The sequence below is a fragment of the Corvus kubaryi genome, unplaced genomic scaffold (genome assembly GCF_017639235.1).
Source record: "Corvus kubaryi isolate FWS band 111438036 unplaced genomic scaffold, C.kubaryi_AGA036_p1.0 37357, whole genome shotgun sequence".
Taxonomy (NCBI): Eukaryota; Metazoa; Chordata; class Aves; order Passeriformes; family Corvidae; genus Corvus; species Corvus kubaryi.
The window spans coordinates 8,458,946-8,481,707 of NW_024581117.1; the positions used below are offsets into that span (position 1 = coordinate 8,458,946).

Genomic DNA, 22,762 nt, shown 5'->3' on the forward strand with positions numbered 1-22,762 from the left:
GCTATTTTGATTAGTGTCTTGGCAAATGAAATTTAATTGGAAAATGCTAGCCCTTTTTATTTTTCTTCTATTTTTATTGTCTTGGTTTGTCTCTCTAAATGCTTCCATGTGAGCAACTTCACTCATCTTTAAAGAATGTGTGTAGGGAAAAAAAGATGTTTACTGAAGACTTTAGCTATTACTGCTTGTTACTAGAAAAGGTCAACATGAACAATCTCCTTCCTCTCGATTTTTTGTGGATTTTTACTTGAGGAGAAGTATGTTAGATACCGAATGCGGGTTTCTGTACCACCTTGTCTGGAAAACATGTTTTCTAAAATTTCGTGGTGAGACCTAACTCACCTGGTGAGAACAGTCAGGGGTTTCAGATTTAAATCCAATGTTGTGCTGAATGCTTACAACCTTGACTTGAACTGTAGCTTCCCGTATTTGGTTTTGCCGTGCTCACGTCACCCGGTCCCTCAGGCGACGCCGTGCCCTTGGGGGATGCCCAGGCTGCCCCCGTGACGGATGGAGTTACCTTTTTCCCCGTGTGTATTGTTTTTTATAAAATGGGCCTCTCGCTGAAGCCGCCTCTTGGCCAAGCCTGTTGTGCGGTTTCCATCCGCTGCCGGCCGTGCCCGGCGCTCGCCGCGCTCCGCCGGCCGGCCCCGCCCCGGGCCCGCCGCCCCCGGCGGGTTTTGCACCGCTTGGCCCCGGCCCTCCCTCGCACTGAGGCCGCGGCAGGGCGGGCGGAGTGAGCCGGGACAGCAGCGGCTCCTCCTCCTGCCGCTCCCCGGCACCGCCCCGCAGCGCCGGCGAGCACCTGGGACAGGCGGCAGCCGCAGCGGCTCCACAGGACCCGTGGTAGGCGCAACCCCAGCGGCGGGACGGGTCGGGGACGAGAGGTCAGGGCCACCCGCTGCGGAGGGGCCGGGCCGGGCGGTCCCGCGGGGCTGGGTGCCGGGCCCGTGGCCCCGCGGGGACGGGGACCCTGGGGCGGCAGGAGCCGGGGCGCCTGCGGGGTGACAGGCAGCGGCTCAAGGGCTGGCGGAGGGGAGGTCGGGGCCTGCGGCAGCTCCGCGCTTGGGAGGAAGAAACGCCTGTTTCCTGGGGAAATGTGGTTTTAGGGGAGAGGGCATGTTTTGCTGTTGTAGTTGCAATTCGGTCCTTTGCCTGTGCCCGTAGTTTATATTGAGTTTATAATTTTGATGTGTACAGTTATCAGGAGAAAGCAGCCTAAAATGGTAGGCTGGCCATTACGCAGTGCTTTTTTTTTTTTCCCCGCCCGAAGGCTCCTTTCTCTAAACTGCTGGTAGTATACTTTACTTTTTCTTATACCATATCTACTTCAAATGTCTTTAGACTTTAAGACACCTAAGTGTCTTTAAGTGTCTTCAAGTCACTTTAGTTGTCTTAAAACCAGAACTCATGAAACTCTTGCTGTGGTGTAGCTATATGTGTGACAGAAAACAGCACAAACATTTCCCTATTCAGAAAAGCAGTTCCTTCCTGCCCCCATCTTGTTTCTGGGCAGTAAAGGAGTACTTTTTTGGAATATATTTTTCTTTTTAATATATTTATATTAGTTCCTGGAAGCTTCTTCCTGTTAAGGAGGAATAGTCCAGAGATAACATTCTGAAGGGAGTGGCAGAAACAAAGGAAGGCAGCTCAGCCTAGAACGGAGACAGATGCACTGGGGCAGAAAGTGTGGAGGTGAAGGTGTGGAGAGAACAGACTGCCGAGAGAGAAGAAAAGTGCTGGTGCAGTGTGTTTTGATGAAGGAGCTGATTATGAGAGTTATGCACCTGAAAGCCCAGCTGCTGTAGGAGCTGGGAGGTTCCTTCCCTGAAACCTCCCCCAGCACGCAGTTATTTTCTGTGGAGTGAGTCAGTGCTTTACTGGAACGTCCATGGTAACGTCAGAAACAATACAAAACCAGTGTGGAGTGTATGGCTGCTGTAAAGCTTGAGTGTATAAATGCTTTCCCAACAACTTGGCTATTTCTGTAATTTCCTGGTTTTTGAGTTGCTCTAAGAGTCATGTGGATCACTCTCCTCCCACTGATGCAGCAGATAACTTGCACTAAGCATTGCTTACATGTTTGCCTGTGGCCCTGTACCCGCTGCATTTCTACTGAGTGCCTAATGATTTTATGTCAACAATATTTACGATATTATGTTCCTTTGTGTTGCCTGACCTTAGTATAAGGTCAGAGGCCAAAATGTCTGTCTGTACTTAAAATTTCTGGAGTAGCCATCACATTCATTCACATACTTTGTCACTTCTTTAGCTTATTATTTGTAGTTCCCAGAAGTTTTGAGTTGCTAGACTGAAAACTCCGTGAAATGTCAAAAGTCACAAAAGATGTCACAACAGATATAACAAAACCAGCAGTGGGATGGAGATATTTCATGGGGGTATTTATATAGTGAAAATTGTAAAGGCATAATGTTAGATAACAACTTAAAATACATAACCTGATCTGCTATAAAAAGCTCAGCTAAGTAGTCTGTCTGATTTGGAGGTTATAGGAGATGCTGTTTCCTAGATCTCTAGCAAGTTTTGGAAAATGGAGCTTCCAGAGGGTCTCTTCAATAACACTGCATTAATCAGAGCCATGATAGAGCCGACCTAATTCTAGTTCTGTGATAGCGATGTAGGGAGAAAAAGAAAAGATGCTGTAGTTAAAGCAGAGATATAATTGAAAACACCAGATGGTTTAATTGTGACTACAGAATTAGCAGGGCTTTTGAACAAATTGAAATTTTCACTTATTTTTAGCCAAGGCTTCATGTAATAATTCATATAAACTTCTCTATTGGCTTCAAATTGTGGTTGGAGGCTTCCGTTACATTAAATATACAACTGAGTAATGGCAGTAATGGCATTTCTTTTGTTTATTTCATACATTTATGTTTACTCCCTTGAACCATGTTTCTTATTGCATATATTTTAAAAGTATTATGTAAACTATTGGAAATAAGGACAGAGACTTGTCAGCTTTAGGTAGTGCATTTCATTTTGAGTTTATCTTGAAGGTAGCAAAAGACTTTTTTAAAAAAAGGAAAGGTAAAGGCTGCATGTTTTACCCCTCAGTGAGAGCACTTAGATCTATTTGAAACTTGAGTTGTCACGCACTGATGTTAAGGTTGTCCCTTTGCTTTTGCCAGTTTATTTGAAAGCAGGTGTGTTAGATGCAAATGCTGAATTTCCTTCAGGCCGTTCCCCAAGCTAGGAAGAATGTAAAAAGCAGATAAGCAAACCAAAGGACAACAATTAGTATTTACTGTGTATTGCTTCTATTGTTGCTCTGTGTTTGTTCCAGGTTTTGTCAGTGCTCACTAGAAAATCTTGGTAAGAGGTTAGATCCTGGATGGGGTAAAACTGGAATCAGTTATGGTCAGAGTTGGGACTCAGTGGTGTCCTTCTAAGAGACAATTCTATCATGTGCTTGTGATGACCAGGCAGCCAATCCTGCCTGTGCTTGGCGTCTAGTTTTTTGTTTGTGTGTGTGAAATTATATCCATACTATTTAGCTGTCACAGATGCTGAGTGTGGACCAGTGCCAGTTGTTAGATTCTGGCAACTGAATAAAACAAACACAACCCTGCACAGGCCCAGTACCTGGCTGTTCCCTGTACGGTGCAGAATGTCACTGTGCTGTCTGATCGATAGCAATGTTCTTGTCTAAGATCTCCAAAGAAAGGGAAATGAGTTCTTCCCAGATGTTGTCTCTTTTTTTTCCTTATGTGTTGTCTGAGAGAGAATATACTGTCTTACTCGGTAAGGGAGGGTTAAAAGTTTTTTGGAATTTTTGTTTTGGTAGGTTTGTTTTGGTTTTTTTTTTCTTTTACTGCAAAGTGTGGGTGGTGAGGGTTTTTTTGAGGGAACTGAGAAAGTGTTCACCAGAAGGAGAAGTGGGCTTTCAGTTTGGGCTTTTAGATCTGAACTTCTGGCAGGCTTAAAAACTGTCAAATACAACAGTCCTATATTAAAGATTCAGATGAGTTCTAATGCTTCTGAGGTCTCTTGCTTGTGCTAAACTTTACTATAGCCGTATAGTCAACATGTATGTGAAGTGATACTCACTATAATTAATTCCTGCATCCCAAAGACCTCTGGTTTGGGTATAAAAGCATGTCTGATTTTGAACTTTGGCCTAGCGAGTTGCTCTAAATTAGGTGCTTAAGTTGCCTGAAGTAGACAGGGTGAATATCCCTTTTATTATTGCTAGAGATAACTTTAAGCTTGGGAATTCGTACTCCTTCTGTAAACAGCGTACTTATCTATAGTCCAAATAACTGGTTATTGGCTATGCTTGGCAGTGTTTTAAAAATACTTGGTTTTCTATTATTCATAGGAGAATAAATGTATTTTACAAATGTTAGGATTTAGGGGGAAAAATACTTACTTTTCAGTAGTGAGCTTTAAGGACTAAAGCTTGCTGATCTCAAGTGCAGACTAGATTTGAAGGCTCTAGTCTTGCTTTCTTTTCCCATTCCTTGTTTATGGTTGTTTTGAAATACCTGTTTTTCTACTAGACTACTCTAAATTGGTCCTTTAATAATTCTGTTCCTGGAAAGAGTTAATCAGCTGAAAGTCACTTACTCTTTATAGCCCGGACTGAATGAATTGAAGGTGTGTCCATTTGCTCACTGAGGGGTAGTAATCATCCCAGTGTTGCTGGACAGCTGAATGTGTAAGCCTTCCCTGTCCAGAAAATATGAAAGCCATCACCTTTAAGAAAAAGTTGATGTATTTGCACCTCTTGTTCATCTGGGGAGTCCCAAGGCTGTTTTGTTGCAGTGTAGGGTATGTCCCAAAGGAGTTTAGCTAAGGTCCCGTGTAGCTCCTGCCAGTGTGCTTGACTTTGGGAGCTGTCACTTGAACAGCTTGGTGTCATTTGGCTTCCTCTGCAGCCCAAACAGCTGCAGACCTGATGGAAACTTTTTGTTGTGCTTTTGTTCCTGCTGCTTCTGCCTTTGCAGTGGGGCCACTCCCTGGCTCTGCGCTTCAGGCTCGGGCACAGCAACCAATTAAAAACTGCTGGTGTGAAATGAACACTCAGATTTTTTTTTTTAGTAACTATCTTAGTGTACTGAATATTATTATTACACTATTGCTTTAGTTCATGGAGTAATTGGTATTTTCCTAGTCTGACTTGCACTAATGATGTAAAAATTTATTCTTTCATGGCGGAATTTAAAATAGAGGAGTATAAATCCCTGGGGCATTAGTCAGTTAAGAACATAGTTCAGACTATTTATAGTATTATTTGTTTTGCAACAAATGATTTTCTATAACAAGTTACGAGTTTGAAATAGAACAACCTCATTCCATTACTTCTTCAAACATCTCATAAACTTGATTTGGTTTTTTTCTTGCTTGTTTTGTTGTTTGGAAGGTGTCCATCTGTATTGTCATAAATGTTTTGACTATGTATTTTATATATTTGAAAGAGGATATTGAAGGAGTGTGCTACAAAAGGAAGCACTTGGATCAGGGCAGAGTGGGGATCCAAACTGAAACTGACCTCTTGGAATTAACTCAGGCTTTTTTGCTGCACATAGATCTTGAAAGCCTGTTCAGCTCAACTAAATTCTTTGGATCTTGTTGCCCTGAGTATATATGTAGGGCTTCTGTCACTGGAAAAGTTCCATGAATGTTCTTAGTAATATTTTTACAGCTTGGTTGTGGCTTATTTGGGTGTGTCCTCCAATTCAGGTTTTCTTTGTTGGACATAGTATCTCTCTTTAGTTCTATTTTATTTTGATTAAAGCTTGCAAGTGCTACCTTTCTTGCTCTTCCCCCTCTCAACCCCCCCCTGCCCCTTGCCCCAGCAGGTCAAAAAGTGCTAGATTATTTTCTGTAATAAAAAAGATTATGATATTGAATTAGAAGGATCATCAAAACTGACAGAGCTCCTGAGTTGTAATACTAGCAAGCATTCAAATGGATAGTTTTTAAAAAAACTCCTATTTGAGTTTGTTTCTGTTCCACCATCTATTGACAGCTGGGAGTTGGTTTGGGTTTTTTGTTAAGGAAACTTTTTTTTGTAGGAAATGGATGACGTGTTAGTCTTTAAATACACATTGTTGGATGAAGTCCAGTAAAGGTTTGTAAGGGTGAACAATGAGCGATAAGATCTGTGTAAAAGAGGTTTCCTGAGTTGTGGGTAGCGTGAACTCAGCCCTGTTGGAAGAGGAACCCATTCTACTAAATTAGTTTTATTCATAGTGAAAGGCAGGCTAGACAGGAGTCACATACACAGAAGACTTAATGAAAAACCAAAATTGCAGGACTTTTAATCTGTCAGGATGAAAAATATTACAACTGGTACAGGAGAGAACAACCTGTATGCTGCAGTGCGTGAGTCAAATCTTGCTCAGGCTGGTAAAATAGCAGTTAGCTAGCTCAATGTTGACTGTGGTTTGTCCTTGTCTTGGAAAAACACAGTGGTGGATGCCTCAGCTCATATCTGATGAAAAACGACAGCATATTGTAAGGTGATAAATTCTGTTCTGCTGGTTTCACAATCAGGGATCAGTCTCAGAGCAGGTACTGTAATTTATAGCTTCAGGCTGCTTTGTCTACTATATCCTGGTAATTAACCTTGTCGAGGAGTCAAGTCAAGGGTTTAACTTTACTCGGTGTTCCCTGTGAAATGGGCATAGTTAAACAAATTATTTTGAACAAATAAAGGGTATAGTGTTTCATCCTTTTTTGTCCTCAAATTATTATACCATGGCATAGCTGGAGCCTGAAGAGCAGCCACTAAATAAATTCCAGAAATGGGTGTGAATGCAGTGACTGAGCTTAATTGCTACTGCACCTTAAAACAGAAGTTTTCTGGCAGCCTTGGAGTTTTCTTGTTTATTTCTGCTATCATTATGTAATTTGAATTTTTGTTATAAAATTCTCGAGTTGTAGTCCTGTTCTTTCGTGCTGTATCTTCCAGAAGCATATTTTCAATATTCCTGTTGAAAGTCTATCACCGATTCAATCTTTTATGAGCAGGTCTGTTCCCTCTTAGCTTTGCCAAGCAGCAGGAAAATGCTCAAGAGCCTGAATGGTTCATAGTGTGCAGTGTGAAGCACGATAGTGATGTTCACCGTGGGAGTAAAACCTAAGGTCTTTATTTAGAGTTCTGAGGTGGACCTCTAGGACTGAACACTGGGAATGGGGAGAGGACCTTGACAGTATTTGGTCTGTATTTTATTCAAGGCACTCCCTCTTTCCGTGTGTGGTTTGGTTGTTTGGATTTTTCCCTCATCTTATGTTCTACATTTTTTATGACTGAGCAAACAGAGACTTCGCTGTTCCTGTGTGCTCCCATGCAATATTTGAATAGCAGGGTGGGTTTCCATATCTTCTGTTCCCTCGCCTGTGTCACCTGTTTGTTGTCAGCAGGCAAGTGCTGCTCATCAGGAACAATTTTAGTAAAATATTGTGGATGTAGCAGGAGAAAGTGTGGAAGATAAGATTAGAAGATGAAATGCAGGCAGGGCTGAGGGAATAGTTGGGAAAGTTAACTTTTTCTGTTAATATTTTTGAAGTTAGAGAACTTGCCAACAGAGGCTCAAACGAGCTACAGAAAAGATAGTGATCAGGGAGGTTTCTGAACTGGAGAAGTTGGTGTGTTTGCAGATCTAGTTTGCCTGGAATCAAACCAGTCTGGGAAAATTTCCCCTTGGAAAAGCCCTGGATAAATACAGTGTTCAAAAGAAGCAAGTGGAACATTTTTATAAAGAAAGTAACATTTTTTTAAGATTGCTGAAGTTAGCTGTTTTTTCTCAACCTCAGCTTTCATTGCCAAAACGCTCTTCTAATCTTGGGGTTTTTTCTAATTTGAAATGAATGTTCTATATGGGATTAAAAGCAAGAAAACAACCTTGCTAAGAAAAACAAGACATACCCCATTGTTTCTCACCTTCTATGACAAAAAAAAAAGTACAAGTATAAGGCAAAAAGCCTAAAGTTTTATTGAAAAGGCATCTTATAATTTTTTTGAGTACCCTGTCTTTATTGTATTTACATGTGAAGCTAAAAAATAAATAAAAATATAATTATAGTTGTACCTGAAGAAATAATACTAATTTCGGTGTTGTAATAATTTGTATATAAAAATGTACACATTGACATTATGCATGCTGAGACTCTAGATTGTGGGGGTTCTTTGCTTGGTTTTTGAGTGACATGGTAACAATTGTTCTTTTTTATTTTTCCATTCTTTATTATGTAAAGCCCGTTTCTAAATTAGAGAGGCTCTGAAGTGTGCCAGGCTGCCTTCTGTTGAGTTTTTTTAATGTTCTTTTTTTGTTTGCTGGCCTCTCTGCACTTCCATGCTCTCGTACCTGCCCGGAGCTGGCAGCGTGGGCAGGGGCTGTGCGTCCCGGCCTGGAGCCCGGCGCCTCCCTCTGGCAATTGTGTGGCCAAGCGCCAGCAGGGAGGAAGCTGCCTGCTCGTTTTTCCAGCAGCAGAGAGGGGATAAGTGTTTCGCTTTTTGTGTTTGCCTCGTAGATTTGGGGTCAGTCTTTGCATGGGTAACAGCAGTGATTGCTTTTCTGGTGCTGAGAAGCTGCATTCACTTTTTTATTGATTCTGTTAGACACTGCATACTGGAGCAGAAGTAAGGTAGGGTTATAACTTTTGGTGTGCTCTGTTCATTGCAGTTTGTGTTAGTTCATTTCTCTCTCTTTAAATTTAAATGAGTATGTGCAACATGAAGTCCAAACAGTTTTTAAGTAAATTGAAGATTTCCTAATTGTATTTCCTTCTAAAAAAAGATCCAAAACCACAAAAAAGGTGTTTCTCCATTTCACTGTTGCTGTTCAATAGAGCCATGCAAACCAGAAAGGGAAGTTAATGTGATCATGCAAAATGAAAACAATATCACAAGAACAGCACCCCTGCCAACTCAAACCAAATCCAAAACAAAATTCCACAGCTGAAACCCAAAACACAGCAATACATGCCAGATGCAAAAGGTGGTGCTGTAGGGGAAGGAGGGGGGGAAAAAAAAGGGATAATTTACACAGCAGTTCTAAAAATAGACTGGGACTTGTCATTAAAAATAACCTTCAAAAAGTGAACACTCATTATGGATATTTTCTTCATAGTTACTTTTACCATTCTTCCTGGTAGTTGTTCTGTTTAAAATAAGGCCTTTATATTCTGTAAGCTTGTTTTCATTTTGTCCTTCATTTAGCTGTTCTTCTGTTTTGACCTCTGCTTTTGCTTTGGACAGCTAATGACTTTGTGCACTTCTGTGCTGACAGAGGCACTATCCATTTTGAGAGATCCAATTTGTTCTAGTGATCTTATCCTACCAGTAAACCCCTTCATATTTTATGGCAATGCCGTAAGCACATATCCCTTCTGCTTCTTACTCTGACCTTGCACTTCTGCAGATGTTTGCATTTCGGTGCCTTCTAACAACTTCTTGTGGTTACTCGCTTGAAGACATAGCTTCTTTGTCAGATGATTTTCTACTCTTGATTGATAAGGCAGTTCTGTATAGGCTGGAAACTTCTGGAGATTTTAATAGTGCAATAAAGGAAGCATGTTCAAGTCATACATCCCTAACAACATAATAGACAAAGTAAGCAGTAAGTGGCAACTGGAACAAATAAGAAAAATAGTGTGAGAGCTAAGCAGTAGCAGAGTCAGTCATCTGAACATATTTATTAGTCCAGCAAAAGGAAATGGGAAGAGGTTTCTAAGGGAAGAGCTGGGACAAAGTGTGCAGGTTATGTCTAAATTTTGGTAACTGACTACTGCATACATGTTGCCTCTTAGTGTTATGTGGTGTAATGAGTGAAGTATTACAGAAAATAACTGTATCACACACACTTTTCAGATCTTTGCAATGAGTTACCCGGGCTATCCCCCAGCGGGTGGATATCCACCAGCCCCAGGTAAGTTGTTCAGATGAAGTAAACATTAAATACAGTGGTGTATTTATCTGGAGTGGGGAGGTGGCATGGATGAAGAACAAGACTGCAGGGTGTTTCCTTGACCCACCAAAGCTTTCTGTACTCTCTTGTTAAGTCCTGTTTTATCTGGGCTGGGCATTCTCATTTGTCTAATATGTGTGCTCTGCCATGTGCTCATATGGTAAGATCCAGTTTCATTCATCTCAAAGCACAGAGCATTAGGAGATGGTCTTAATTTGACCAAATTAAGATGGTCTTAATATTGACAAAATCCAATAAATGACAAGGATCAGTGTCTGGTCGACACTGAGTCTTCAAGGTGAGTGGTGAGACAAATGAGCATGGGAAAAAAATCATTCATACAGCTTAAAACTGTATTCCCTAAAGAAATAGGAAATTATCCTTAATTCACTATTCTTAGGCAGGTGCTTGCATACAGAAGGGAGAGAGCTGTTAAAAAAGGTAGCAATTACAATAATACAAAGCTGATGGCATCCTCAACCACTGCTTGGTTATCAGGCAGAATTTCACAGTTGTTAGTACTGTTGAAAGGTGGAAAGAAAGGACTGGAGTCATGTGGGTATGGTGAACTGTGGAATTGGGCAAGCTAACTCAGGAAGGTGTACAGTAAGAAGCCCAGCTAGCTAGGAGGATAAAGCCTGTTTCTCAGCAAAGTATTCTGGGTTAAGTTAGACCATACTGCTGTGTGCAGACAAGTTTTATGACTTGGGTGTCTGTGAATGTACTGTTGTGCTCTGTGGACATCTCTCAGATTGGCAGAGTAAGTGGAATTAATAATATCTTCCTACTGGAATACCCAGACAACTTTGTACTTTACGTGCTCTCAAGTCAAGGTATGGTGTTAACAGTCTTGAGTGCTAACCTTCAAACAGGTTTAGAATTGTTTTAAGTGAGAACTTACAGATTCAGTGGTAACTAACATGATTAGAAATATCCCGTGAGATTTCTCAATAGTTGCACTGCTACCCTGCACCTCTTCAGTTGATTTTCCTGGTAGTGTTGAAAATTACATTAGAAATTTAAGCAGTAAGAACTAAAAAAGCATAGTTTCTCATTTCAGTGCATCTGTGTTTGATTTCAGGTAGCAATCCTTGGGGTGGAGCTGCCTATCCACCTTCAAATCCACCTCCAATTGGTCTGGAAAATGTGGCTGGCTATGCCAACCAGTTCAATCCCAACCACATGGCTGGAATGGTGAGTTTGCTTTCATTTAATGTGTTTCACTTTGGTGTCCTCAAGTACAAAATTGTGTTTCTGGCATTGTCACCAAGAGGTTCATCACTTGAATTCTGTGCCTTTATGTCTAATCTGTTTAGGTGTTGAGCATTCAATATTGCCTATTGAAGAAAATGGTTGCTGCAAGATATTTCTTATTTTAGGAAAACAGAGCACTAGTTAAATGTTGTTAACAGTCTAACTTCAAAAGTCGTGGACATAAAACTAATAGAACTTGGCATTTGCTGTGTAGAGGAATAGGGAACTACTAACACACCGTATCCACTCTTAATATATTCACATGGGCAAACACAGTCTGGATTTTGCCTATTACCTGGATTTTGACCAATCAGAGTAAGGAAAACCACTGTGTAATTAGAGGTATCAGTGATTCGTCCTTGAAAAGAATATGGGATCAACAGTCTCTTACAAACACTGATGTTTAACAGATGGAGGTAAAAACCTTTTACATTGACTGAAGAAAATGTAGACATTTCCAATGTGATTTTTTTTCGTAGAGCAGAAGCAAGTGACACTTCTGACAACTTTAGTCTTCAGAAATCTGTTATGCTGCATAACGAATACAGTTTGTAGGAAGATATTTGCATTTTAGATGTCTTTCTGAGGCAGTGATTAAATGAAGTGATTTGGCAGCCAGCAGGCAAATTGAGCAACAAACTATCTAGGGTGCACATAGCAATATCCACAGCAACTAGTTTTTGATAATGCTGCAATCATCAAATGTCACTTCTGGTTTCTCTCTAGAAGAGCGTTTCAGTGGTAAGATTTTGATGTGAAGTATCTTCACTGCAGTTTCTGCAGAGGTCTTTCCAAATGTAGTTGTAAACTCCTAACACATCATAAAAGCCAAAGGTTGCTTAGAGTAAAGTCTTTGCACCCAGGTGCACCCTTGTGTTCACACAAGGCAGCCATGGACAAAGAAGGGGTTATTTGGTGTAAAGTTTTAGGCATATTCTTCCATCCTGCTTGCTATCTTTTGCAGATAAAGTGCTATCTATCTGTGTTGGTGGGGAGGGAGGTTGTATTGTATTAAACATGTTACTGAAACTCAGCTGTTCGTACCCCTTCCTGTCTCTTGCTTTATTGTTGTCATTGCAGGCGTCCAACCTGGCAGGGACCTTTGGAGGAACAAATATACCACAAGGCATGTATCCTTCCACACCTGGGGGTTTTCCACCAGTTCCTCCAGGTGGCTTTGGGCAGCCTCCGCCAGGACAACAGCCCTCGTACGGAGGGTATGCTCCACCTGGAGGAAATCCACTATCCGGAATGTCGCCTTACCCAGCATACATGGGTGGCCCTGTGCCAGGCCAGCAGCCTGTGAACCATCCAGGACCTCCAGCAACTCACCCAGGGCAGCAGCCCATGCCAAATTTTCCACCAGGTCCAGCTGTGAACCCATCTATGCCCTCTTACTCAGGAACTACAGGGCCTGCAGTCACTCCTGTAAGAGTAAGAGCATTCACTGCTTTTCTTTTGAGATGTGACTGTATATACGTTCCTCTACGTTTTCTTTGTGTGTATAACTGTAAACCAATCATAAAATTGAAAAGAAAGTTATAAAAAGAAGTTTGAGTGAAGGAGAGAGATGGAACGTTTTCAAATGCAACCAGTATAGGCTCATATGTCTTGAAACAATTTACGTTTTATCATGGTATCCAAGAAAAAAGATTCGACATGAATTCAGATTGATGAATCTTGCCTTTCCTAACTTTATCAAGTATTGCCAGTTGTATATACAGTATCATCGAACCTTAATTAATTGGAAAGCAGATTTAATGTCAGCAAACCTTCTTGATCTTGCATTTTCTTGTAATTTGTGTCTAGAAGTTAACAAATTGCTTAAGGCAGGGTTGGTTTGAGTTTTCTCTCTTATTTTTCTAACAAAAAGAAAACTGGCAACAGTGATCATCTTTCCTAAGAGTAAACCACAGTATTTTACTGTTTAACACTAATGTGCTGTTAACACTAATGCTATTTAACACTACTGATCTCATTTTAGCATGGAAACCGAGGTACAATCACTGATGCACCAGGTTTTGACCCTCTGAAGGATGCCGAAGTCTTAAGGAAGGCCATGAAGGGATTAGGTGAGCAGTCTGAGGATTTACATTTCAGTTAAAAGTAGAATTGCGTCTCAATTCAGCGTGGATCTTTTCCTATTGCTATGCGTGTACTGAGTGGGATAATTCACATGGGATTGTCCTTGGTTATCAGAAGTATTACTGGGAGTTCATGTAGGCATAAACAACATCATGAGTTTGGTTTAGGTTTTCTTTGTGTTCTTACTGTGTTTGTGCTTGGGAGTAGAGCTCAAAGTTCTGTGGTTGTATGCAAGAATAGATACTGTAGATGAATTCAAGGCACACATGTCCTTCTGCTGGGGTTAAAACAGGATGAAATAGAGACAAAACTGAATCCTCACATGAGGTGATGCTCATTCTGTGGTGTCTGTGTGCGTGTACAGGAACTGATGAGCAGGCGATTATCGATTGTCTTGGAAGTCGTTCAAACAAGCAGCGGCAGCAGATAATCCTGTCCTTCAAAACAGCTTATGGAAAGGTAAATACCTTGTGAGAACAGAAGGAAGAAGAAATAAGAGCCTACATCCCTTCAGTGGAAGTCAGAAGACTTAGTGGTGGGAAGAAAAGATTGCAAGGTGCTTTAGGGGGAAGATGGTTGTTAAGTTACAGGCAGTTGAGAGTTGTTCTACTTTTTACCTACACTTGTCTTCTTCATGCAGTGTTGCAGATGAAGCATGTAAGCAGTTTCTCTGCTAAATGGTTACTTTGACTCTTTGATCTGTGCAGTCTATTTAATTGGACCTTAATGACCTCAATGTACACATCCCATTATACTGGTTTTAGTGTTAAGTGGAATAGCTTTACTTTGAACATACATTACTGGTGTTTATGCATAAAGAATTCTAAGTAAAATGCATGTTTTTGGTGCTTGCTTTTGTCAGGTTTGGTCTTTATGCATTTTTTCCTTGTTTTTGCTTCTCATTAGGATTTGATCAAGGATCTCAAGTCTGAGCTGTCAGGTAACTTTGAGAGGACAATCTTGGCAATGATGAAGACACCTGTCATGTTTGATGCTTACGAAATCAAGGAAGCTATAAAGGTTTGTGTAGAAGATAGAAATTTATAAGATAGAGGAAATGGTTGAGCTGATAAAACATTTGGTTGCCATTTAAAAGTTTGGGATTACTTGCCTTGACTTCATATACAAGGTTATATTCTGAATTTTTTCCTATATAATTTGATTATATTTCTTTTATACTAGGTTGTAGAAATAATAATCTGAAATCTGTTTTTCCTGTGTGTGTTTTAGGGTGTTGGCACAGATGAAAATTGTCTCATTGAAATCTTAGCTTCCCGCAGTAATGAGCATATTCAAGAACTCAACAGGGTCTATAAAGCAGGTTTGATTTGTTCCATCAAAATTTTCTTTCTTTTCTTACTTAATCACTGACTGATAGTATGAATTTAGGAAATGAGCGGGGTTGTATGATGATTCATGACTGTGTTTCTTTTCCAGAATTTAAGAAAACTCTGGAGGAAGCAATAAAAAGTGACACGTCTGGACACTTTCAGAGGCTTTTAATTTCACTTGCTCAGGTACTTGCCTGCTGGGATTTTAGAATTTGTTTGTTGTGTGTTTGTGGGTGGTGTGGATTTTCTGTTGCTGTTGTTTGTTTTGGTTGTTGGTTTGTTTTTTTTTACTTTTAGAAAAAGCAGCCCATCAAAGCTCATCAGTAACACTTCTGGATCTTCTAATTCTTTCAGGGAAACAGAGATGAAAGTACAAATGTTGACATGTCCGTTGTCCAAAGAGATGTGCAGGTCAGTAGAAATGCTTCATAATTTCTGAGTATAGTCAACTTAATACACTGAAATTTGACTGTGTGGATTCTTCTTACTGTTAGTTTTGGACACCTTGTGACTTCTGATGCAGTGCTTATGTTTCAGTGGATGGAAGTGATGTGAAAAGCTGTGGCAGCATTAGAGCCATGTAGGTGCAATACAGAGATGAAGCTCTTGGGAGTACAGTCCGCAGGATATTTTACCTCTCATTCTGTCAGGTCTTTGGCTTTTGCAAGTGTTGGATTGTGCTGCTTACTAAGGAAATTGTCCAAAGAGATATGAGGTGATACGTGTGTGGATTAAATTTTAATCTATTCAACACCTGCATTAGCCTTTGCGTGTTGTTTAAGGAAGTCTGGATTTTTGCAGCAAATAATGCACTTGGACTTTGTAATGCTTGCCCCATTTCTTTTTCTATATGTTCCATTTCACCACATAGCAAAGGGAAAAAAACCCTGCATTGTTTTAGCATACTAGTGTCATTTAAATAGTAATGTAATTTACTTTCTACATAGTGTGCCTTAGCCAAAACACAAGAACATCCCAGAAAACACTTAAAAGTGTAGGAAAAAAGCTAAGTGCAAGGACTGTTAGGAAGAACAATTTTCAGGTACTTTTTGAACAATATCCCTTCCTTTAGTAATCTGGAGCTCTTGTGTTTGAGCACTTAAGCATATGCAAGCAATCCATGCTATAGGAAGGTTAGAACTCGTTGCTATTTATTGCTTGTTCCTGTTTTGCAGTAGTACATAGGCTAAGAAATAAGTATAGAAGGAGGAGAGGCTGTAAGGATGGAAATCTGTAGCAGTTGTTCAGCCTGACTAGTTTTCTGAGTAATGAAGTGTGAATTCCCTTCTGTGTTCAGGAGTTGTATGCAGCTGGAGAGAACCGTCTAGGAACTGATGAATCCAAATTCAATGCCATTCTGTGTGCAAGAAGCAGGGCCCACCTTAGAGCAGGTAAGGTGTTCTACATAAACAGTGACTTGATTCTGTGTATGAAATACACAGCACTGCTCAGTGCCTGAATTTCCTCCATCTGTAAAATGAACCCAATGAGATATGAAAAGCAGGATGAATTCTACTGAGGAAAAGTCACCTTTCTTAAATATCAGAGCAGGTGGAGGTCATACTTGTTCAAATGATCCTCTCATTAAAGAATTGAAAAACTAGAATTGTTTCAGTCTTGCATACTTGTGTGTGTAAGACACTTGCAGTCCTTCGCCTTTTACTTGCTAGTGTAAGGCTACATCAGTCTGTCATGGTGGAAATGTTTCAGTAAATACATAGAACTTTTACAATGTGCTATTGGGATGTGAAGTACTTATGTGGAGGAAAGGGGTGTGTATGAGAACCTGAATATTTTCTTCCTAATTTTTTAGAGACCCAAAGCTTTCCTAAAAAAGTTGCCACTCTTTCTCTTACAGTGCTTTCTTGGTCTAGCCCTTTAACGAAAAGGGCAGATCTAGCTAGAAGGAGCATGATAACATGCAAATGGTTGATAACACAGTATTAGTACTTGAGGTGTTAAAACTTGTGTGAGTACACTGTAGTATCCAGCTGAGAAGTGCCATTGAAATGAAGCCATCCAGCATGTTCTAGTGCCACCTCTTTTTACTGAGCTGACTCCTGAAATGTTTCTTTTCCATTAACAGTCTTCAGTGAGTACCAGAGGATGTGTAACCGGGACATTGAGAAAAGCATATGTCGTGAAATGTCTGGAGACCTGGAAAGGGGCATGCTGGCAGTAGGTATGTGCCACCTTAGCAAGTTCATTCCTGCTATTCTGCTACAGCTGCCTCAGATGGCATCTGTGACTTCAGCTAAGGATGTTCTTATTAGTAATAATTCCAGTTTTCTGCTTTTTATGTTGACGCTTTCTGTGAAGTCATTTGTGAATAGTAAAGTGGGGCACTTAATTAATCTCAAAATGACAGATAAAGTTTTTTTATTTCAGGCTTCTGCAGAATTTAAATTTCACATGTTAAAATGAGGGGAGAATTATTGACTATAATTGGCACTGTTTTAAGAAGTGAAGAGAACTTGTACCAACTGCGCTGAGTCAGTGAGAATGGAATGTTTGGGACAATTTTGGAAATCCAGCAAAATACAGGCATTAACCCTCTAATTAGTTACCTCTAACTTTATTTACTAAAAAGACAACTTAAATTTGACTGCAAAGGGGTTATTTTTTCCACATTTCCTGTGGGTACAATTTTGTTAAATCTTTGTTTCTAATTGCCCCCAGTACTTCTGAGCAGTGAAAACTCTTACCTCCAGTCACTTCAGAAGCCATTCGTTTGTGTGTTTGTGGAAACGAAGTCATTCGTTTCCATGATGTTGGGTCGAGGCCTCAAGTTGCTGTGCAGTAGTTCTATTTAAAGTGCTTTATTATACATGTAATTGTGAACCACTTTCCTGTCTTTTGTCTTTACATCTTCATTTCTTTTTCTGTTTATTACTGTAAATATACTGCAGTATCTAGAGCTCCTGCTTTAAAAGTGATGTTGTTTGGTTTTGAATATGGTAGTGATGTAACCAAAAAACCCTTCAACCACCCACATACACAAAACCCAAAAAACTCCTACCAAAATAGGAAAAATGAACTTTGCATCACTTGGAAATGAGATAGGAGAGGGTATTTGGTTCAACAGATTTTTTTCATTGAAGTTTGTAACAAAATCTTGCTAAATGAAAATCAATTTTAAAAGCTTCATTTTTTCATGCCTGTCTTGTGCATATGGGAGCTACGTAACTACTGTTCTTTTTCTACTTTGCCACATTGTCACTATACTGATCTTTTAATGACCAAAACTGGACCTAGCTCGTTTTGTGTGATTCATTTGCAGACCTTTTCCAGGATTCAAACTTTGTCCCCTCAGAAAGTATTGTTAGAAAACCAAGCTTAGGGAAAAGATATATTTCCCAGTGTTTGTAGAAAAAGATTGCCTTGGTAAAGAAAATGCTCAGAGTTTAGAACCCTCTTGACTTCATGGAGCTTTGTGGTGACTAGACAGGTCTCCATGTAGATCCAGATTCACAACTGAGACTATAGCTTGCAAACAAGTCAGTAGCCTTTTGAGCAGGGCTTGTCATTAATATTCACTGAATAACTCCCTTTATTAAATGGATTCTGTGGGGTTTTTTATTTATATGTATATACACATATCTGTATCAGTCAGTGATGTTAACATCATTTGTTCTGTGAACCTTATTTGCGGGAAAAAGGGTTTTCTAATTGAAAATATTTAATTTTGCTTTCTTTAAAGCTTTCTGGATTGTACAACTGGTAACTTACAACATCTTTAAACATCGTACAATGCTAGTGTGTTGTGTTAGCTAAATACAGTGATACAGAAACATGCATTTCATTTTGTCATTTGTTTTTGAATAGTACTGTACATACCATTGACAGTTGTGTGGTGAACTGCTCTCTCTCATCTACATTTTCCTACTCAGAAAAGTACTTCTTCCTATACAGAATGTGTGTTGCTATGAAAAATGTATCTAGGTTTACACCTTTGGTTCTGTGTGATTGATTTTGATACCCTACTGTGCTATTAAATGTCAAGTGTGGTCTGTTTTCTCTGTAGTTTGCCACAGTTTGCATGATTGTTTACTTGTAAACAACATTGCATCAATATATAGATTTTAATTCTTATCAGTGATGGAGGATTCTCTCATTATCCTGATTAACATGACAGTAATTTGATTTAGAGTTTGCTCTTTCAGATTTCTGATGAACTGTGCTAATTAAATATTACATCCAGTCATTACTAAATGAGCATGTTAAAAATTTTTCAGGAGTCCTGATGAATTCTGTGGCTAAAATAAGACTTTAAAGTAAGGGTTGTGATGACTCGGCCTTAAGAAGAAACACCTAAGATTCTCTGCTATCATAGGTGGTTTCTCAATTTGTACTAGCTCAGGATTTGAATTTGTCACACCTTGTAGATGCATGGCCTAAAACTTTAGAATTAAGAAGCTAGGAGCACCACTACCTGTGTGTTCCTTCAAGTCTTCTGCCCCCTCCCCATCCCCTCTTTTCCCTTCATAAACAAGAGTGTGGTCATTAGAATTCAAAGGTTCATTATGGCTGCTTCACACTAGATGGTTTCTAGTGACAGAAATGTTTGCTGTGAGCCATGCAGTGTAGGTTCTTTAACTGTATTGCAGCTACTGTTTGGATTAAAAATAATTTCAGTGGCTAATGGAAGGAGTGGAAGCTGCATTGTATCAAGTGTATGTTTATGTAAAATTAAAGCATGTGACTATGTAGGATAAACTCAAAAAATTGCTGAGTTCTGGCTGAGGAGGAATGCCTGATTTCTGTAATACTGTTTCTTTTTGCAGTTAAGTGTCTCAAGAACACACCAGCTTTTTTTGCAGAGAGATTACAGAAAGCAATGAAGGTAGGTGTCTGTGACAAGTTACATAAACTTAGAGTGTGGGGTTTTTTAAAATGCCTGTACAGCTCTTGGGAAGGAACTGTTCAGCTGAAGGGATTACATTTTTCAGTGGTCAGATGACTAACAGGATGCAGTTATTATTATGAAAGGCTGGAAAAATCCAGCTAATTTGATCCAACTTAACAGGAGAATGAGTACAACCGTACATAAACCAAACAGCTTCACTTGGTGAAACACGAATACACTTAAAACTCACTGAAATTGATACTTTTAAAGTAGGCAATTCTGGCAGAAATGAGTAAGTAGGCCATTAAATTCACCAGACTGTCCTGACCCCCCGTACCTCTGTCAATCCCCCTCTTTTTTTTTTTTTTTGAGCTGTTCTTGTGCAGAGATTAGTGTCCTACCACTAAATTTAATTTATTAAAGCATGATAGGCCAAATTCTGTTCAAGCTTATTGAAGTCAGGGGGGGTTATGCTAGTAAACAGGCATTTTATTTTTTTACTAGTGCTGTATCATACACTTTTCAATACATTATACTACTGTTTTGTTTGTTCCAGGGAGCAGGAACAAAGGACAGGACTCTGATCCGGATCATGGTATCGCGCAGCGAGGTTGACCTGCTGGACGTACGTGCAGAGTACAAGCGGATGTATGGCAGATCTCTCTACCAGGATATCACTGTAAGCCTTGGAGACCTTACCTTCCCTGCCATGACACCCTTTATGCTGGCAGAACACTGATCCTTGTGCTGAACAGCTGTTACCTGCACTGAGTGTGGCTGGCTGTGTTGGGTTGCTGCATTTGCCAGGAGCGTGGAGGGCCAGAGGATTGACAGCACTTGGGTGTGTGTGGGGGCTAGATGAGCTAGAGATGGGGAGGAAGCTAACAGGCAAGGAAGGAAAGGGAAATTGGTCTAGAGGAGTTTCAGAGACCCCTCTATTGCAAACTCCTTATGTGATCTTGTGGGAACCACTCAGTCCTCCAGTTGAGTAACAGTGGTGCTCTACTTCATCTCTGTATTGGAAAAATACAAAGCTTCTAAAAATCTTCTGAAGGATTGCCTCCTCTTCCTCTTGAAAGTACAAGATTTTGTAAATACACTAAACTTCAGATTCTTTAGCAGTTGATCCACCCTCCTACTGCTAATAGAGCTGTAGCAACAGTCAAGAGGATGCCTGGCTGATGGTAGGGTAATCCGAGGAGGAGGAGGAGAGTGAGTGGTGCCACTTTTATTTACCTTATAATGAGGGTGTCAAACCTGTTAAGCCCCTGTTTATTCCTTCTGCTGATGCTGAGGGGCTGTAACTTGGTGGTGTTTGGAAAGAATCCTGTAGAGGTTCTGAAGGATTGCATGTGGCAAATGTTTCTTCTACAGTAGTTGCATGCCCTGTAACCATCAGTGTATGAGTAGAAGGCAGTGAGATGTTGGTGGAAAAGCTCTGTATCGCTTCCTCCCCCACGTTCCTCTTTTGATCTGGCATTCACATTTACCATTCAGAAGCAGAACAGGCCTACCTATTCAATGGACTAAACCTGGTCAAAACTTGACTTCAGTAAATATGGGGTGTGCATGTGCACAGTTAGGCGTATATAAACTCTGCTGCTTATTTCTGTAAAAGTAGAGGCAAAAATGTCTCTGGAAAGAAAGTTCTTAGTTCTTCAGCTGTGGCTTCATCTCTTGTGGTTGTTCTTCAACTTTTCTTTTTCTGGGTTGCTTTTCAGGGTGATACTTCAGGAGACTACCGGAAAATCCTGCTCAAGTTGTGTGGTGGAAATGACTAAATGGAGCACTGAGCTTTTCTTAAAAAAGCTGCTATTTTCATGTACTTGCTGCAAAGTACCTTTTTTTCTCCATAAGTAAATATGTAATGACCTGTTTCTTCTAAAGCAATTGCATTTAAAAAGATAATATTGCATATATCTTCAGTTCAAAAGTAGTACGTAATAAATGCCAACCCTCTCCCCCCAAAATACCAAGCTTATGTGCCATCTGCTCAGGATTCTGTATAGCACCCTCAGCAATCCATGAATGACAGGTCATTATTTCTTTTCTGCTTCTATCATGCTGAAATAATGTTTGTTTTATGAAACAGAAATCACAGTTGTATGATTTAAGGTGTTATTTTGTATAAACACTGAGTGCCATTTTAATGCAAGTTTTATATATATATTGTATACAGAGTTGGTTTCAGGCTAGCCCACTTCATGATATGTGGAGATAGCAGCTTCGAGGTTTTGTGTCTAGTTAAGACTGTTTTAAAGAAGTTTTGTCAAGTTCTGTTTTCTTTCCTTGATTCTTTTCAAGGAAGATGTGTTCCACATTTCATTCTTGCTAAGGCAAACTGTCACAAGGCAGTAGTGATGTTGACAGTAGTAAAGAGTCTGTCATTAATGTTTAAAGGTTTTGGATTGTGCCTTAAATGTATGTATGTAAGAAGAGATTATGAAATTAAAGCTAAGTCTTTGCAGACTGCTTTTTGGTGTTCATTTTGATGTATGTGAGTGGTGACTCAGTTTCTGTAACTCAGTTTTTCCACAGAAGTTTTCTTCCACAGGATTATTCAGAAATTGTTCTATTGTTAAGAGTTGGGGAGTCATGTGCTGTTGATGAGCAATTGTCTGTACATTGTCAGCAATTGTGCTGACAATGAGCAATTGTCTGGCATGGATGACATCTCTTCAGCTTGTTGTTCTCAAAATAAAAACACGTAAAGGTAAAAACTACAAAGCAGGGGAAAGGTTTTCTAACTATGTCAGTGAAAATAGGCTGCTTGTTAATCAAGTACGTGCAAACTCCCGTAACTTGACACACATGTAAGCGTGCTCCCTCTGTTGTGTAAGGGTCAGGCAGTCCTTTTTCCTAGAAGTTGTATTGCTGTTTGTCTTGAAAGAAAAAGGCAGTGTCCTGGATTTAATTCTGAATTGCGTTGTCAGCATGGCAAGGGAGAGGAATATAAAGATCATAGAATATGGTAGCCGTGTGTCCAAATGATGGATTCTGACTGGCACTTGAGACAGGACTCCCATTTTGGTCACTGGCAGCAGCGTGTCCTGTGTCCAAAGATAGACCATACACTCACTTCTGTCGGACAATCTGAGCATGAGAGGAATTTGCAGCTGGAAGTGTATCTTCATTGGCTGAAACCAATAGCAGCAAGAGTTCACTTCTTTGCAAGGGAAGGAGGAAGGTTCTAAGTTAAGGGAAGTTTGTTACTGTGCTTTAATCCTGCAGACCACCTGATCTTTTTTTCTTACAATACTTTATTTGAAAGGCAGTTTTGATACAGTAGGGCTGCTGAAAGATTTAGA

At 40.0% G+C, this 22,762-nt stretch overlaps 1 protein-coding gene across 4 annotated transcripts; it reads left to right on the forward strand.

The window, feature by feature from the left end:
- Nucleotides 1–709: 709 nt before the first annotated feature.
- Nucleotides 710–21,923, forward strand: ANXA11 (annexin A11). 4 transcript variants are annotated; one of them, XM_042033179.1, is made up of 15 exons: nt 710–846; nt 9,842–9,899; nt 11,020–11,132; nt 12,273–12,626; nt 13,177–13,264; nt 13,642–13,736; nt 14,184–14,297; nt 14,508–14,598; nt 14,715–14,794; nt 14,963–15,019; nt 15,906–15,999; nt 16,695–16,790; nt 19,393–19,451; nt 20,011–20,133; nt 21,176–21,923. In XM_042033179.1, the coding sequence occupies exons 2-15, from the start codon at nt 9,851–9,853 to the stop codon at nt 21,233–21,235; spliced, it is 1,473 nt and encodes a 490-aa protein (XP_041889113.1). In that variant the 5' UTR covers nt 710–846; nt 9,842–9,850; the 3' UTR covers nt 21,236–21,923. The 4 variants fall into 4 exon arrangements, 3 of the variants coding, with proteins under 3 accessions (XP_041889113.1, XP_041889114.1, XP_041889112.1); XM_042033180.1 differs by lacking the exon at nt 710–846 and adding an exon at nt 863–887; XR_006016898.1 differs by lacking the exon at nt 710–846 and adding an exon at nt 18,309–18,328.
- Nucleotides 21,924–22,762: the final 839 nt, after the last annotated feature.

Coding starts and splice junctions, on each gene's coding strand:
- ANXA11 (XM_042033179.1), top strand. CDS start 9,851: ATGAGTTACCCGGGCTATCCCCCAGCGGGTGGATATCCACCAGCCCCA. Junction 9,900..11,019: donor TGGATATCCACCAGCCCCAG/GTAAGTTGTTCA, acceptor GTTTGATTTCAG/GTAGCAATCCTTGGGGTGGA. Junction 19,452..20,010: donor GATTACAGAAAGCAATGAAG/GTAGGTGTCTGT, acceptor TGTTTGTTCCAG/GGAGCAGGAACAAAGGACAG.